At 40.7% G+C, this 18,154-nt stretch overlaps 1 protein-coding gene across 3 annotated transcripts in view; it reads right to left on the bottom strand.

Annotated features, from left to right (window-relative positions):
* Window positions 1-18,154, bottom strand: part of wdr7 (WD repeat domain 7) — a 124,370-nt gene that overhangs the window by 42,893 nt on the left and 63,323 nt on the right. For all 3 annotated transcript variants that reach the window (XM_080477221.1, XM_080477222.1, XM_080477223.1), the window contains one exon: window positions 15,675-15,788. In XM_080477221.1, coding sequence (XP_080333347.1) covers window positions 15,675-15,788 — 114 coding nt within the window. The remainder of the gene's footprint in view (window positions 1-15,674; window positions 15,789-18,154) is intronic.

The raw sequence follows: 18,154 nt of genomic DNA, 5'->3' as shown, positions 1-18,154 counted from the left end.
AAGGCATCATTTATGTTGCACCCTGCCGCCAAATAACGGGAAAACACATTAAATCAATTATAGTTTCAACCTGATTTATTACCATTTAAGTGTCATTTGTCATGCAACTTTAACTCCGTTGTGCAGGAGTGTTGACTGCTGACAGAATTCAGAATTCAATTGGCTTTCAAAACACAATTTCATTCATTTGTTTCCGAGTTTTTTTTTTTGTTTTTTTTTAAAGTAATGAAATATTAGCACCCTGATGCTGAACAAATGCTACCTGAGCCCTTTGGTAAAGTCACACTGGATAACTGCACTGTATTAAAGGGTTGCTCAAATATGAGACATGAACACTAAAGTTGGGAAAATGACATAAAACTAGTGAAATTATTTGTCCGTGCAGCAAGTAGATTTTATTTTATGAAACAATCTTGAAATATAATTCTTAAATACAGATTTAGGATTATACAGTAAAATCAAGGAATAAACATAAGTAAATAACCTTTAACACAAGACAAATTATCGATCATGTCCAAAAATACGGTTTTAGATCTTGGCCAGTGCCAGATAACTTGCAGTGTGCCCAGTGGAGATACATATTTTAGATCACGCCTTAAAAGAAGAAAAGCCGTCCTGGATTTTGTTCTGGTGTAAGTGTAACTATTAATCTTGTTTTACTCTGGAGGACAGGTTGGATGTAGTATTTTATCCCCTTTGTGCTCGTCCCTCAGTCCAGTTCCCAGGACCCCCCACCCCCCCAAAACACACACACACACACACACACACACACACACACACACACACACACACACACACACACACACACACACACACACACACACACACACACACACACACACACACACACACACACACACACACACACACACACACACACACACACACACACACACCAATATTTCCATACAATATTCTGCAGCTCTTCGTAATGAGATCGCTAAACGCCAGCTGTCATTTGGACGGCGGCCCGGCCGCCGGCTCTGATAAATGGATTACAGATGGCATCCATCCCTCTGGCCAGACTGGGCCAGTAGATAACAGAATTAGAGATAGAGAGTCTCAACCAGAATCAGTAAAATGTTCAGCTTTACAGAGGAAGTGGAAGCAAAGAAGAGGGAAGAGAAGACATGAACGAAGGAGCTGCAGCTTGAGACCTTCTTTTCCTAATTTGTAGTTTTGCTGATTCTCTAAAGGTTTTAGGGAGGAAGGCTGAACCAAACAACAGAACCAGTCGGAAAATAAATATCTGTTCAATCTGTTCATGAATAAATGACTTATTATGCATATTTACTGGTGGGAACATGAGTTCAGATTCATGGGTTCTGACCAACCCTGATCTCAGCTGAATGTTGATGTAATATTTGTGATTGAAGGATCGAATAACGTCGAACATCAGTTACAGATACAATCCAATTAAATACAATCCAATTAAAAAGTGATGTATCACATCTGGAAAATATTTGAAACAAAGTCAAAATTTTTGGGTGAGTAGGAACAGAAAAGGTGGCTTAAATAAATAAGTAATAATGCAGCTTAAAAAGCTGCTTCTATAGTTTTATATCAAACAGAAAACCTGGCTCTTATGTTGCATTTATTGAGTTCCATAACTAAATATAAAACAATACATATCATATTAGGCTTTCTTTGCCGTTGGAGCTTTCCTGGCCATTCTGAGAAGGTTAAACTTTGATTTATTTTATTTTACTGTGAGCTATTCCGCTACTTTAGTTGCTTTATCCATTTAGATTAAAATAGCATTTTATTCCCTTGTGGTAATTTCAGCAATTTTAACCGTATAAACAGTTTGACTCTTTAAGCATTTGCTGCAGATGTTTGTTAGCTGTTTTTATAGCAAATCTTTTGCCTTGAAACACTTTTTTATGGTTTTTATCCATAGAGATTATTTTTAGCATTTTTTTTTAATGGTAATTGATGGTTATTTAAACATTTTAGCCTTTTTTTTAAATTGTGATTTTAGTCTGCTTGTACCTGCTTTAGTTATTCTGGCAGTCTGTTTCGGCTTTTTAGCAATTAAATCAATTATAGCCATTTTAGTGATAAGAGTCTTATCACTATATTATTATATATGTTTTATATATAAAAAATGTGTATATATATATATATATATATATATATATATATATATATATACATATCTGACCCATTATAGGTCAGATATGCAAATAAAATAAAATCCCCGCGTTACAGAGCTCTTCCACTGTGGAATGGAAGTAAGTAGAAAAACTTTTAGTTGATGAATTTCCAGGTCAGTACAGAAACGGACTAGAAGACGATCCTCCGACATCAAACCGACCCAGCGAGCCTGGCCTTGGGTAGATATTCAGATTTTTGAAACATAAATAGGTTCTCAGTAATAAAGTTTTTTCTTTTTTTTCTTTTATGGAATTCAGAGGAGAAATCTCCAGAAGATGGAAGTTTTGCTCAGATGCTCCGCAGGTACCTGCTGCCTCAGCTGCCTCTGCGGCCGCGCGTCGACAGGCTGATTGATTTTTGAAGCCCATCGATCCGCTTCCTTCATGACCGGCGGATCTATTATAATGACGTTGGATTTGAATCCTATTTGTTGGCCAACCTGCTCCCAAACATAACTTAATAAACTAAAGCGATGGACGGCCGAGCCTCCCCGCTGCTCGCCTCCGCTCGGCTAAATCGTCATAAAAAAACTGGGATGGATTGGGATAAAAAGGCTTTCTGCAAGAAATGTCATTATCTATATCGGAAGAAATTCCTTTTAAAATCGGAGGGGGACATGACACTGCACTGCAACAACCTGTGGAGTGCATGTAATCACTGTAAAATAACGTGAATGTCACAGAAAGCAGTAACCTTCAGGAGGAAGCTGCCTCTTTCATCAATAATGCCAGTTGAATCTGAACAAATGCTTCGGAAGCTTCATTGTATTTATTCTAATGTTCATTACAAGCCGCGGGATCACTGTTGGTTGTAAATTGACGTCTTTGGGAGGATTTCTGATTGAGTCGATGACAGAAGAGCTGCTCGGTCAGGTCATTAACACTCTTTGGTCTTCATTTGTGGAGATGTGTTTTCTGTGGGTATACTCCAGCCAAATACATGGTTGAACTGATCTAATGTGTGAACATGTGTAAATGTGGCAACACTTAACAGATCTGGTACAAATGCATGTAAAAACTTCTTTTGGATGAGATCTGTCCCATCCAATCCTGTGTAGGACCTGATCAGAGTCCACATAGAGGTAAAGCTTCACGAGAAGATCCTTTACATAACGACAACTTGGCTTTAAATCGTGATGGCAAAGCAAAACGGGTCCATTTTACACGTATCAACACTTCCTGGTTGGGCTTTGAACGAGGACAAAACTGTGCAAACCATGATAAAGGATGGATCCACGGAGCGAATCGGATGATTTGTTAATCCAAGCGCTGGATTCAGTCTCCATGTAAACAGACAATCTGATCTGTCAACCACATTCAGTCAGACTGATGGAAAATATGAATGTAGATATTGATTCAGATTGTTAAATTCCAAGCTAAACAACAATCTCAACATTCAGGATTAGAATTTAGAGGCTAATCTACATTAACTTTTTTTAATCAAAATATTTCAACAAGCTAAAAAAAAAAAAAAAAAATGGAATTAAGTCAACTAAAAGCTGCATCACATATTTGCTTGAAGTCTTGCTTTTTTCTTTATATTTCTAGACAAAGGAGTGTAAAACCGACCATAAAAGAAAGTGAAGGCCAAACTGAAATGAGAATAATTATAGGTCAAATCAAATCTAAATGACCTGTTTGAAAAAACACAGCATTTTGCGCTTCCGTAGCAGGAGTAAGAGGAGATTTAAAAAAAAAAAAAAGGATGGGAGAAGCGATACGCAGTGCTGTAATGTCTGCTGGGAGCGGCTCAAGCTAACTTCCTCCCTCAGTCTTCCCGTGATGGTACAACACAGCACCGTTCTTTTGTTTATTGGAGAAAACCAAGCCGCAAACTTTCCCATCCGTCCTCCCTCCTCGCGCTGCCGCCGCCCCACCATCTTCCCATCATGCACTTCAGCTCTGCCTCCATTGGTAATCAATGGGAGACTGGTAAAACCTGATCGCCAGGGACTGAGGGTGGGGATCAATAGCAGCAGGAAACTGATGTGAGAACCAAGCGGAGGAGGAGAAAGTGAACGACAGGCAGAAAAAGCACGGTGGGAGGAAAGATTCAGACAACAGGCCAAAAACAAATCTGAATACACAACAACTGCGAAGCGGAGAAACTGAAGCCAAGCCGACCACGTCCCTGCACCGTGAAACAAAGGGTGGAGCACAGGGGGGGAGTCGGGGGGGGGGGTGAACGTTTGTCCTTACAGCAAATGTCAGGAGACAGAAAATCTGGGGGGAAATAATTGAAAACACAATTAAGTTGATAGAGAAAAAAGATTTGAGTCCTGAAACAGTGGCCGCCCTTCCAACTGGCCCGAGTCCATTTGAAGGTTAAGTGTATTTTACCATCTTAAGACAGACAGAGGAGCTATCTGCGCTCACCAGGAACACGCCGCTTCAATTAGAAGCTCCAGGCCGGGGGATGTGGAGGGAGTCCACAGGAGATGCCAGCCGGGACAAAGTAAATGGAACCAAACGACTGATTCATGTTCATTCTGCTAACCATCTATTGGCATTATGTTTTCCCTCTGACACTAGAATGATACAGTACTGCATCTTGTTATGTTAGGACAGAACATTACCATGTAATTAAAGCTACTAGTTAGTTATTCAACAAGTAGCAGAGTTACTAACCACATACAGAAAAAAGTAACATATAGCTTGTTGTTAATGATCTCTCTGCTAATTTGAACATGGCGGTTTTATTTTAAAGTGGTTTCACGCTGCGAGCTTCTCTTTTTCAGTCTGTCCAGTTTTCTGTCAGGCCGTGAATCCATCACAGCTACTGGAGCTGCAGGCTCATGACGTTAACAAATACTGTTTTATTTCCCTCGTCCTTCAGTATACAGGAGTTCCATGCATTGGTGAAAACTAAGACCCGAGCTCTGTTTAGCAGTGAGCCTCAACATCAACTGTGTGACAACAAAGTCAAGTCAATACCGTCAAGTAAGATGAGTTTTCATGAGTTAAATGGGATTAACCACGCACACAGTGCATGGAGATATAATCTAGCATAGTTCAGACAGTCCTTTGTGGTACGTACATTACACATGTTGATACCACGATAAATACAGAACACATTGAAGATACTTATTCAGTCAGTGGGGTACACATCTTTTTCCAACAGAAAAGCTGGTTTTGCTTATTTTCAGTGGAGCATTCAGGATACTGATGGATTTTTTCCTTTTTATGCTGATGTCTGAACTCTAAGGTAGACTGAGCTAAAGTTGAAAGATCTTGATCTGCTTGAACAAGAACACTCTTTTTGTGGTACTTTCCTCTTCAAAATGTCCACATTTATTTCCAGGAATATACTGAATGTTCCCTTGCGTAAACTGTCGCGGCGCTCGTTCTGTGGTTTGTGCAGCTCGAACCAAAGGAAAGGAGCTTCCCACTGTCCACGATGGACAGATGTCTCCACAGCGTAGGACGTCCTCAGAGAAGAAACCCGTTTGAAAGTGTTGGCACACCTGTCTAACAGGCAGCTAATGGCCGAGTCTGGAGGTAAATCCAGCCATCAATTAAAAATCCATACAGCGTTTATGGGTATTGATCGGCCCCTATCATGAAGTGTTTGCTGTATGTTTTCACCACATGGCCGGTCATTATCAAACATTTAGCCACACGTGCGACAGCCTCAAATCAAATGTTTAGTGGGATTAGAGTAACGATAAATATATGAATAAACCAGACAGCTATTTATTACAGCTAATCCTTTCCTCACTTCGACGCCGTCACACTCGCACTGGAAAATGTCTCCTGATGTTAATTCCACTAAAGCAGAGACACTGAAGGACCGCTTCTTCATAAAAGGAGACATTTTTTTTTTTTTTTTTTTTTTTTATTGAAGCCACTGTGTATCAGTCACTTTTTTCCTATCGCTCCCACGTAAATCAAATCTGTCCAACACAATTAGATTTTAACTCGGGCAAATGAAAAGATTCACAACTTAAATGGGGAGACGGCGGCGGCAACGAAAATATCAAAGAAACAATCAAAAAGGGAGAAGAAGAAGAAGAAGAAAAAGACAGAAACCAAATTAAATCAAAATGTTATTTCAAAACAAATGCAATTGAATTTTGGGAAGTGTCCTGTCAAACTTATGTTTTAATACCTGTTAATATTTTCATCTAATGAATTTAACCACAAGTTTATTTGACACCAAAAAGCTATTTTCCTTTTTTTATTGGCGATTGTTTGAGTTATTTAAGGTTTTTGGTATAAATCATTTCCAGAATGTCTTTGTAGATTTATTTACTTTCATATTGTTCTGAAATTGTATTAACAGGTTAAAAAACGTTTCTGTATACATTATTATGATTACAAGGTATAATTTGTAACTTCACCTCAACAAAGATTCTGAATCCAGTTGTTAATGAGTTGAACATATCATGTTATATTCCTAATATGTGTTTTACCTAATACTACAAATAATATTGTAATATTGCATGTCCATGCTGAACACAGGCATTATTTATGAACAGCTATGTTGATGGAAGAAAGTGAACTTTTAGGCTAATGACTTCAAGACGCACTCCTGGGAGTCATTCTTTCAACAACGTCAGATCAATGGAGCACATTTCAATCAGGTACTTTGTCTCATACAAAAAAAACTCAAGCGGTTTGTTATTCACAAGACGATAAAATCTGCTGATGTGAACCAAGCCTCACAAAAACCTTCAAAGGAGAATTACGGTTCTGGAAGGTCTCACAATGACATTTCAAAGACTTTTGGGAGAAACTTTGGTGAACATTTAGTGCTGTGGCTTTTCCCCATTGTAGAGGATGGTCAGCCCAGTAAACCCAGAAAGCAAAGTGAGGCACATAAAAACAGAGTACCAGCTTAAAGGTTAACGGGGATTATTGAACATCTCACTGAAGAACTGAATTAAAAGAAGGATAAATATATATATATATATATATATATATATATATATACAGTATATATCTCATTTAGCCTGAAAAAGGAGACCACAGGTGAAGGATGCATCTTCTAGGTGCACTGGGACACCTCATCAGTGATGTAACCAGGACTTGACCTTGACTCCCTGTACTGCAACAGCTTCTGCTGGTAAATCTTGAACGTCCCAGGCAGACCTGATGTGTTAGCTGAAGGTGAACTGATGGCCTCGTGTTGGAAATATGGAGGCTGGACAGCTTGGAGGGATATCCACGCTCTGCTCTGGGGGGGGTAACTCCAGGCCGGCCTCCTCCAAGAAGTGGATCCTGTGCTTTACAGTGAGTTCTCCTGTTCGCTGCACTTCATCCTGGCCAGATGTATTCTGAGGTCGTGTGTTTATACATACTATAATATACTTGTTGGGGCTATTGTTCTCCCCCTTCTCAGGCTCCCCTGGGGGTAAGTCTCAGAAGCAATTCGGAAGATACAGGGTGGGGTACTAGTTCTTCCCGCCCCAGATGCTGTCTGTCCGAGACATCAATTGTCTCTCTAGTCGTCACCAAGCTGTGCTTGGATCACCAGGTAACTTTTTATATTGTAATCTTGTTCCATCGGTACCTGAATATACACCAATGGAAAGTGGTTACAAAGGGTTTCAGGATTCCATCTGAATGCGGCCTATTTTGTAGTGACAGTAGATATTGATGTGCGCACGGGACTCAGTCCTTTTCAATTCATGTCTACAAAAGCTTCAGAGTGGAGACCGGGGATGGTTGTAACTCACTAAATGTTTGCGCTAGAGTTCTCAAACTTTAATACAAAGTACCCACATTTGTTTACTACAAATGGCATCAATTCAAACCTCTGCAGGAATGTCACAGACAGTGTGAGTTGATGTCAAATACATGGTGTTCCTTTGTTACAACCTCCCCCACTACCGGGGTAGGTTGTAACACATGCTGGGGTAAGTTGTAATAATTAGACAAAAGAAGCAAAAACCGAGGACAGGCCATGTAATATGCTTCAAAAAGAGGATTTTTTTAAAATACAAGAACAATCTAGAACAGTACTGAACCAGTCAGGCCCTGCCATCTGCTTCTCATCTCATGTTTGAGGGTGTTTTATGTTATATATCAAAATGCAAACTTTCTGACCTAAAAGAAAGTGGAATAGAAAACCTGAGTACAAAGACACAAACAGTTTTTCAATTTATCTTGCACCTGCGCTAGTATTCGATTCTTCTCTGGTCTAACCTGTCATAATACTGACGAGCCTGGCATATCCTTAGTCCATAATCTATAAGTCCATAATAAAGGTCTGCTGCCTGAGTCAAATAGTCAGCCAACATTCCCTCCTGCTCCTCAGAGAAAACCTTGTTGCTTCTCCAGTAACCTACACTGGGAAGACCACTGGAGCCTCGGTCTCTCAGCTTCTGCAGTGTTTTGCAGTACCTGCTCAGTGTTCCATGGCAGATCTCATGTGCCTTCGCCACTGATCTGCCTGACTTGCCCTTCCCTGTGACCTCATCAGATGCTTTTTGAAAAACATTTGCAGGCACACCCTGGTCAGTCTTTCTTTTCCACTGCCTAGGCATTCTGTAAAAGTATTAAAATCAAGAAAGTGGTATTAATTCTATGTAAGAGGATGGTTGGAACACTTTTTAAAGCTGTGTTACCACCCCACCCCACCCCACCCCTGTCTGCCATTGTTTAGCTCGCTGTATTAGCAAAGTGGTTTGAAATCTGCAGGGGAAACATTTCATCACATTTTGCCTGAGAAATTACAATTGAATCTAACGTAAGCCATATAGTTGTATGTGCAATAATATAAGTACTAAACAAAATATAGTCTTGGACAAAAAAATTACTTTCATACCCCAAAATTAATTTTTTCTCTGTAAAATCTGCATGCACCTTTTCCCGGCCTCGATAATCAGCATGTGGGATCAGGGAGGAAGTGGGTAAACACTGATGTCATCATATGACTCCTATCTTAACCCTATTTGGTGGAAGTGGTGGTGTTACAACTCTCCCCATGTTACAACCGTCCATGGTCTCCCCGACAATATGATGCACAGATTCAAGAGGGCCAATCAAGTGAATTAAAATGTTTTACAAACCAGTCAGAAAACCAGGGAGCACACACACACACACACACACACACACACACACACACACACACACACACACACACACACACACACACACACACACACACACACACACACACACACACACACACACACACACACACACACACACACACACACACACACACACACACACACACACACACACACACACACACACACACACACACACACACACACACAGCTCAAGGCCAGCCCTTCATCTTTGTGACACATTCATACACCCTGACACACAAAGGACACCACACACAGACACTGTCCAGCATCCCTTCATGTTGCACTATAACTAGGTGAGAAAGAAGAATGAATTCATACTTTACACGGATACCCTGTGTATCTCAGCAGAGATGTAAAATTACAGTTACGCACTCTGATCCAGTTCAACAACTCTTGTATACTTTGCAGAGGTGTCCGGGCTGCATCACACTGAGAACTTTCTAACATTCCACCCATTCCATGTGTGTTAGTGGGAATTAAAGCCATTGTGAAGGTTTTCTTTTCACTCTGCACAACAAACTCCCCCCTCGAGTTCCTAAAATAAATAGAAACTATTATGATAATTTTGATTCCTCTTTAGAATACATTGGTGGTTTGGACAATAAACACTCCTTTTAGTATATCTTTAAATGAAACACAATGTTGTTCACACCACACTGTAGTGCCATGTCAGATATTGCTTCTTTCTCCTGGAGAGCAGGCAGAAAAACATTCCTGTACATTATTAACATTTGGACAGCAGCTCCACTCCCCGACCTGTAATACAATAATATTCCCATGCAGCAGCTGTGCGTCTAGCAGAGAAACAATCAGAGCGGCGGTGCACAACATTTATCTCTCCATAAGTTCAATCTGTTCTGAGGAGAAATGTGAGCTGACCCAAACGACCTCCAGGCTCACATATTAGATTAGCGAGAGAGGCTGGCGTTTCAGCTAACCAAATCACAGTGGAGCTAATGACACCGAGAGGTGAGGGTCAGCCCAGTGGCTGACCTGTGACCTCTGCCACTGCTTCTGTGGACCCCTCGCAGAAACCCCAAGGACAACCACGGAGCCGAGGAACAAAAAGCTACCACTTTTATTCTTCCTGCTCGTGGTACAGAGTACATAAAACCAACCCAATGACGCATATTTGTTAAAAAAAAATAACTGAGGGCAAAACATCAATTATTTCATTTCACACCTGAGTGGGAAGAATCTGCTCTCTGTGCCTTCAGGCAGCACAATGAAAAGTGAGGCAGGTGGGGGGGATATATCTGCTATATCTGGCAGAGAGACCTTTGACCTCCCTGGGGTTAGAGCCTCAATCTGGGGCTGAGGATGATGCAGCCTGTCCGTTAGCAGAGCAGCCTTTAATCCAGAGTCAGACCAGGTTAGTGATCAGGACTGATGGGATCAGCTCTGCACCAAGGTGAAGGTGCTCAGTCTGTTTACATGAGAACCATCATGAGAGACACTGGAACCACTTTACCTTCCTCTGCAGCTTCAGCGTTAAGCCTGCAGCTCATACAGCAGTTTGAGCGAAAGGGACAGGTCAGTGTAACTTAGTAACCGCTCCATAATTGAGTCTTTATCAACCAGGAAATCCGGCCACAAATGATCAATTCACTTCTTGAGCTCGATGGAATTAATTGCCATGGCAACGTAAGTTGCAACAAGGAGTCAAATAAATTAATAAGAAATGTAGTTTTATAATGGATTGGTTGTATGTTCTGGGGCTGTGGACGTCACCTGCAGGGCTTTGTCAATGCCGACTTACTGAAATAAAGTTTTCAACAAAAAACAGCTGAAGAGAGCGAAGTGGAGCCAGAGCAGATGTCGTACTTAAAGTTACCCTACCAGAAAAAAATCTTTATACTATACTTCCCATAAAAGGCACAGAGAATGAACCAAGTAAACTAAAGCAAGACAGTCACCACTCATTTCCACAAGTTTCCTGAATCGATCACACCAAAGTCGATATGTTTACAAACAAACTGCAATTTTTATCCATCAAACTTTCTAAGTTTCGCTGACTGACATCATCTTAGGAAACCTGCAGCAAGGTTTTCTAGGATATGAAAGATGGCGTCGTCGTGGCGGTTTCATCCCAGATAGACGCTTCCCATACATATATATATATATATATATATATTAGTGCTGTCAAAAATAATGTGTTAATTTAGTTAACTGATTTGCAACGTTTAACTCGTAATTAACGTAATTAACGTAATTAACGCCGTTTTGTTTACTTCAGTTTTTTTGTTTTTTTTAACTCCCTTGCCGGAGCTGGGAGTTGATACGAGTTGAGCAGCGTCTCTGGGCCGCAGCACTGTGACTACAGAGCAGCATAGTACCCAGTGGAATAATATTAAGACAGAAAGTTTCACTTTAAAAAGTTACGCAAAGCTAAAAGGACATTAAATTCAAAGACTATTTTTTATAAACATAGTCTCTGCGTGTTGAGTCGACATTAATTCTGTGGTTTTCCCAGAACAAATATTCACTACAAGTTTCAGTCTTCAGTAGAAAAACAATTCAACTAATTACAGAAAATGTTTACATAAAAAACAGAAAACGCACGTTTTTAGTCTTTTCTGTGAAGGCTTACTTCGGGAATCTGAAGCCCTGCTGGTGCTGATGACGGACCGTATGGGAGCTCACGTAACGCCACAGGTGAAAGAGAAAATAAAAGCTTATAACTCCAAACCTGCCATCATCCCTGGAGGATGAACCAAACTACTCCGGCCACTTGACATCTCAGTGAACCGGAGCTTCGGGACGGCATAGCGTCACTGTGGGAGGAATGGCTGGCGGGTGGAGCGCACAGCTTCACGGCAGCTGGGAGGATGCGCCGTGCAACTTTCCAGCTCAGTTATGTACTTAGTTATGTAGTTAGGTGCTTAGTTAAGTACCGGACGTATTCAACCTGTTGTTCCGTGTGATAAAAAGCACCTCGTTAATGATGGACTATTCATTATTGATTACTATTCATCCTAGGTCACTGAAATGTTACAAATAATTTACTTATTATAATAAGGAGTCTAAACGGGAAGCGTCTATCTGGGAAGACACCGTCGTGGCAGCTCAAGTCATAATATCAACAACATTTGACCAATTCAGCCCGAAAAAAAAGTTTGACTTTCTCAAAGAAAGAGCCTATAAGCCAGGAGAATAGTGTGAAATGTTGTGAAACTGATCATTAATCGTTTTTCCAGTGCAAATGGAGATCGAGTGTTGAAACGGGATCTTGGGACACAATGCTTCATGACTGTTCGAAAGTTTCCATGACGGCTAAGACGTCAACAAACCAGGGGCTGTTCCACAAAATTGAAATACTGGAAATACGTGATTGCAGGAGTGTGATGAAGAATTTCCGTCAGAAAGGACAACAACTAACACTGGGTCCTGAATTTTTCATTTTTCCTGCATGGATTCTGGTAGAGGAACTTGAACTCAATTCAACAAATGACAAGAAGAATTTGAGGAAAGAATTCAGCCGAAGTCAGTAGTTCTTGATGGGAACGCCACAACATGGCCTGTCAGTGACTTCTTGATTCATTCCTGGTTGTGTTAAAGGAGTGAATCAGACGTGGACCAAACTGAAGTCCCCTCTTAATAACCTCACATATGCTGAGGATGTCTGCAGACCTCAGATCAAGAGAAACATCTGTCCAACACACAACTGCTCTCGTCACTGCAAAACAGGGGACAACCTGCCTGATGAGGACAACAGACATTTCAAGCTGAGCGACACTGAAACGGCCAAAATACTTGGGCTGGACCTGATTATTGGAATATTCAGGCCGTGGTTGATTGCCTCAGTACTACACTCTGGGTTCACTTCCATGCGGGTAACACAACGTAACGATCCTGAAAATCACCGCGGGTGGATGACGAGTTTGACGTCATGCGTACTTAAGTTTGACTTTCACATAACAGCAGAGAACATAAGGCCCGTGGACCAAGACCGACCAAGAGGCTCCAATCTGGTCCCACCAAGCAAGGAGGTTTTAAAGGATTTATACAAGTTTGTTTTGACATTTCATTGTATTTCGCACCAGAATGTTTCATTTAAATTGACTTCATTTTCAGTAACTGTTTGATCGTGTAAAAATGTAGAGAATTTCATTACACACACCGTGACCACAACAAAGAAAAACTTTAAAGTGTAAATTGAAAGGTTATTATAGCAATATTTTTTGCGGAGTAACCTGTGAGAAGGGGCCGGAGGCCGCGATTGGGCCGACCCCGACGGGCCTGGGGGCGAGGTCCCGAATAACGCTGCCTGCAGCTTTATCATTGTCATTTATATATCAGTGTTTAGTCAAACATTTTGGCACCAAAATACCAAAACAGGTTAGATTTGATGACCTGAATCGTGTATGTGTGAAAGAGAGAGAGGGGTAGGGGTAGGGGTGGGGGTGGGGGGGTGGTACTGTGGATCTTAACGACATCCCTTGACACTTCTAGGGACATAATTGTGTGTGTGTGTGTGTGTGTGTGTGTGTGTGTGTGTGTGTGTGTGTGTGTGTGTGTGTGTGTGTGTGTGTGTGTGTGTGTAACTCACTGATGCTGTGGCTGTCACTGTCCTCACCATTGTCTCTCATCTCTGCTCTATTTTCTTCTCTTCTCATTTCTCAAACTTTTGTTTTTTAACTCAAAAGTCATCAGATGCTTTAACCAGGAAAAGACTGTCCATTGAGACTGATAGTTTGGTAAGTAGTCCCTGATCCCAGGGTGGTGCCCCCAAATTTATCAATTAATACATGACTAATAAAAATCAACAATATAACTCAACAAATTACTTAGTGATTTATTAGCCTTAATATATTACTTCCTGTAATTATTAATGAACAAATGACAATTTATTCCAACGAATAATTAAAATTCTTTATAATTGCTTCCAGTGATTTATTATTTTCAGTAATCTATTGCCTAAAGTGTTTTCCTTCAAATAACCAAACAAATATCCAAACAACAACAACACATTTTAGTAACTTTCTTCCATCTGCTCATTTGTCTGCTTGATTTTATTTTGCCTACATACAATTATTTCACTAAAATCACTAAAAGGCAGAAGCGAACGACTTTGGAACGAAGCCAAAAGTTTTTCTTCAACAGAGCAGAGTGTTGAGAGTGTGGTTGAGACTTCAGCTAAGAGATTTCACACAGCAGAGAGAGAACGGGAGAAAATGCTGCTGTCGATAGAAGAAAAATGAGCTGTGAGAAATGATAAATTGTCAGATACGTCTGTGATATTGACTGGACTGAGAGAGCGATGGAGGGAGGAGGACGGAAAGTGGTGCCGCAGACAGTCTGAACCACCGGTGGGAAAGAAAAGCCTCATTAGGACAAATGAGAAAATACTGCTTCATTTAATTTTTCAGTGATGATGTGATCTTTGTCTGACTAATAAAGGAAAAGAGTTTTTTGCAGCACAGAGTCTCTCCTGTGTGTCTGCCACGGTTAAACATTCAGATACGTGACAAGGATAAACAAAGTAAGTGTGTGTGTGTGTGTGTGTGTGTGTGTGTGTGTGTGTGTGTGTGTGTGTGTCCACCTGTGCTGCAGGTGTCAGTCGTTTCCCGGAGAGAGTGTTTCACACCTTTTTGTGTGTGTGTGTGTGTGTGTGTGTGTGTGTGTGTGTGTGTGTGTGTGTGTGTGTGTGTGTGTGTGTGTGTGTGTGTGTGTGTGTGTGTGTGAATGTGTGTGTGTACACACTAACACTAAACTGCTTTTAACACCATGCCGGTCACAGTACAGTGAGAAGGAAACATCTTATGACGTATTCCCACATTATGCTTTTGATATGTTCCAACTATTCAGTTTAATGAAAAACAGCAATTTCTGAAAACAGCTTCAACAAGGTTTTTGAAAGGTTTTGCTCTCTGAAGGGAAATGTGGAAAACACGACTTTTCTGCACATTTCCTGTGCAAGTAGATCAACTGTAATAACAATGGAGGATTTTCTGTTTTGAATTTAACTTCTCCAACAAAGTGTACATCTACTCCACCATCATTTCTTCCAAGCACCAGATACTGAGTCAACTTAAACCACACAGAAACGTTTGCAAGCATGTGAAAGTCACATTCACACATAAATAGATTAAACAATGACCAGCTCTACCAGCTGAACTATAGCCACCACTCTACCGCCATACTGCATTACTACTGCCACACCACCAACACGCCACTGCAATACTAACACCATAATACTGCCACACTACCACCATGAGGTGGTAGTAATGCAGTAAAGTAGATAATAAGAAATTACTGTAATTGCGTTACTTTTTTAACGTGTTACTCACAACACAGACTGTAATAATGTCTAATAATCTATAACCTGCTGGTAGAATCTGAACTTCTTTGATTGGTGACGGTGATCAACCTTAGTAAATAGCCTGCTAAACATCATTATTTAGGTTTTCAATGGTATACATCACTGCTGCTGTGTCTCAAATTTTTATTTTGTTTTTTTTTCTGTATTTCTTCCTACCTGCTGTGATGTCATCATCCGTGACGTCCATTTCTTCTTCGGGGACCTTTGTTTCTATTGGCTGAGCCTCGGCGGGAGGCGGAGCCGGAGGAGACGGCTCGGTGGTAGTTCCAGCTGAGGACGAGGAGACAAGAGACACTTGATTTAATATGAAATATCATCTGGTTTTCTCTCCAAGGTAATGACACTGTGTGTGTGTGTGTGTGTGCTTCTTAATACCAGGCTCTGCTAATAAAGGCTTATTGGGGTCCCTAATTATCTGGAGAAGTAATGGAGAAACCACACACACACACACACACACACACACACACACACACACACACACACACACACACACACACACACACACACACACACACACACACACACACACACACACACACACACACACACACACACACACACACACACACACACACACACACACACACACACACACACACACACACACACACACACACACACACTATTTAGTGCTTTCATTTAGCCCGTATCGCTCTATTGCCAATTAAGTGTGGCTTTTCATTAGCCGCTGGTGCTAATGAATGTTGCTGCACTAATGAATGAAGCGACCAAAGGTAGTCTGTGTGGGGCTAATCTCTGAAAACACACCTCGCTTAATGAATTACGCCAAAGAATACACCCACGCACCCACACAGTGTTGTTCCGATTATATTATTTTCCCAATAATGCACGCACACGCACACACACTCTCACATACACACACTCTCACACACACACACACACACTGTAATTACACTGATTGATCCTCGTTAACTCGGTGCCTCATGTTCCAATTAAACCGCTCTCGCACGCAATACTGACAGCTCTGCATAATGACTTTATATCACACACACACTCTGACAGAAGGCCGATACGAAGCCTGCTTGTTGATTACACGTCCAAAACATTAAAGTGATAAAAACGTAATTGAACTTAATGGAAACAAAACTAATGCTTTACTGAATGAAAGGTTGAGTGAAGTCAGGCTGTCTTTTTAGACCGACACATTTCAATACAAGGACATGAAAGGTTTGATTATTGTACTGAGGATGGACAGTTTACCTGTTGTTAAGCTACCTGGTATTAGCCGAGCTTGAGGTAAAAATGTAAGTTGTTGCTTTAATTGTGGAGAAAACATCAAGATGTTAGAAAGATCCTCTAAGCTGCAACTTTCAGTTGGAAAGCACTTGGGCTAAAGATTGAAGAATTCGCAGGTGTTCTCAGACATAACATGGAGAAAAGAGGAAATAACCCAGAACGCTATGGATTATGATGGAGGAACATAGTTCTGGACACATTTCTAGCCATGGGAAGAAAAGAAGTGAAATATTTAGATATGCACGTGTAAAGACAAACACAAACTAATATACACGAAACAAAATATAAATGCAACACTTTTGCTCCCATTTTTCATGAGCTGAACTCAAAGATGTAAAACATTTTCTATACACACAAAAACATTGTCGACAGATTTGTCTGTGTTAGTGAGCACTTCTCCTTTGCCGAGGTAATCCACCCCAGCTCACAGGTCCTCTGAAATAACACATTTACTCAGTTTGCCTTTAGTTCTATATTATCGATGACACTTATCTACGTGAATCACGGTTTTAGGCAGAAATTGGTGTTTAGAGTGTCCATCCAAAAATGATGGGTGTCTAAAATTGATTTGGTCTTTAGAACAATATAGTTCCTGTTTTCATTTCATTTTGGAAGTGACAAAATTAGACAGATCATAGGTCCAAATAATCAATACCACCTGTGTGGATTCTGCATATATATAATATAAAGAATTCCTCAGCATCTTGGAAAGGAAAATCCTCCTCTCCGCTTTAGCGTTTGAACACACCAGGATGAGTCAGAGAATTATGAACCAATCAGAGGGCGCCTTTCAAAAGGTAGAGACCACATGGTATTAATTGACCAATCACGTCGCTCGTCACTGGGCGTAATACAAAACCGGAAGTCAGTTGTGCGTTGTGTGCACGAGCCGATAATTCGCTATATTTCAGCGAAAAATGATGAATTCAGGCAAAATTAGACGGTGAGGAATAGTGATGGATATTATACATATTCTAAAGGCTTTGAGCAACACGACCGCTTTTTCTTCGGCCATCTTTTCCGAATATTGACTGTCCAAATGACGGCCGGTAGGCCCGCTGCCTAAAACTATGATGTGACCACACTGATCACGTTAATGATTTCTCACAGTAATTATCAACAATTATTTCTGTTAATCTCAGCAAAAACAACAAAAATGAAAAAAATTTTAAATCTCCCATCTTCACTCTCCCAGGAGTTGTGACTTTCATCAGTCAGAGCCGTTTGGACCCGTTTCCCACTGAACAGAAACTCTGGAACCACAAAACCCTCTGGCCATGAAAATGAAGACAACACCATAGATATAGAGTTTAACCTCTATGCTGCAGAAAAATACTGGGGAATGTTGGATCTAAGATAACAAGAATAAACAAAAGCGT

This window comes from Lipophrys pholis (genome assembly GCF_963383615.2).
Source record: "Lipophrys pholis genome assembly, chromosome: 12".
Lineage (NCBI taxonomy): Eukaryota > Metazoa > Chordata > Actinopteri > Blenniiformes > Blenniidae > Lipophrys > Lipophrys pholis.
Note: the sequence above shows the minus strand (reverse complement) of the source record. Positions and strands in the feature narration are given on the sequence as shown.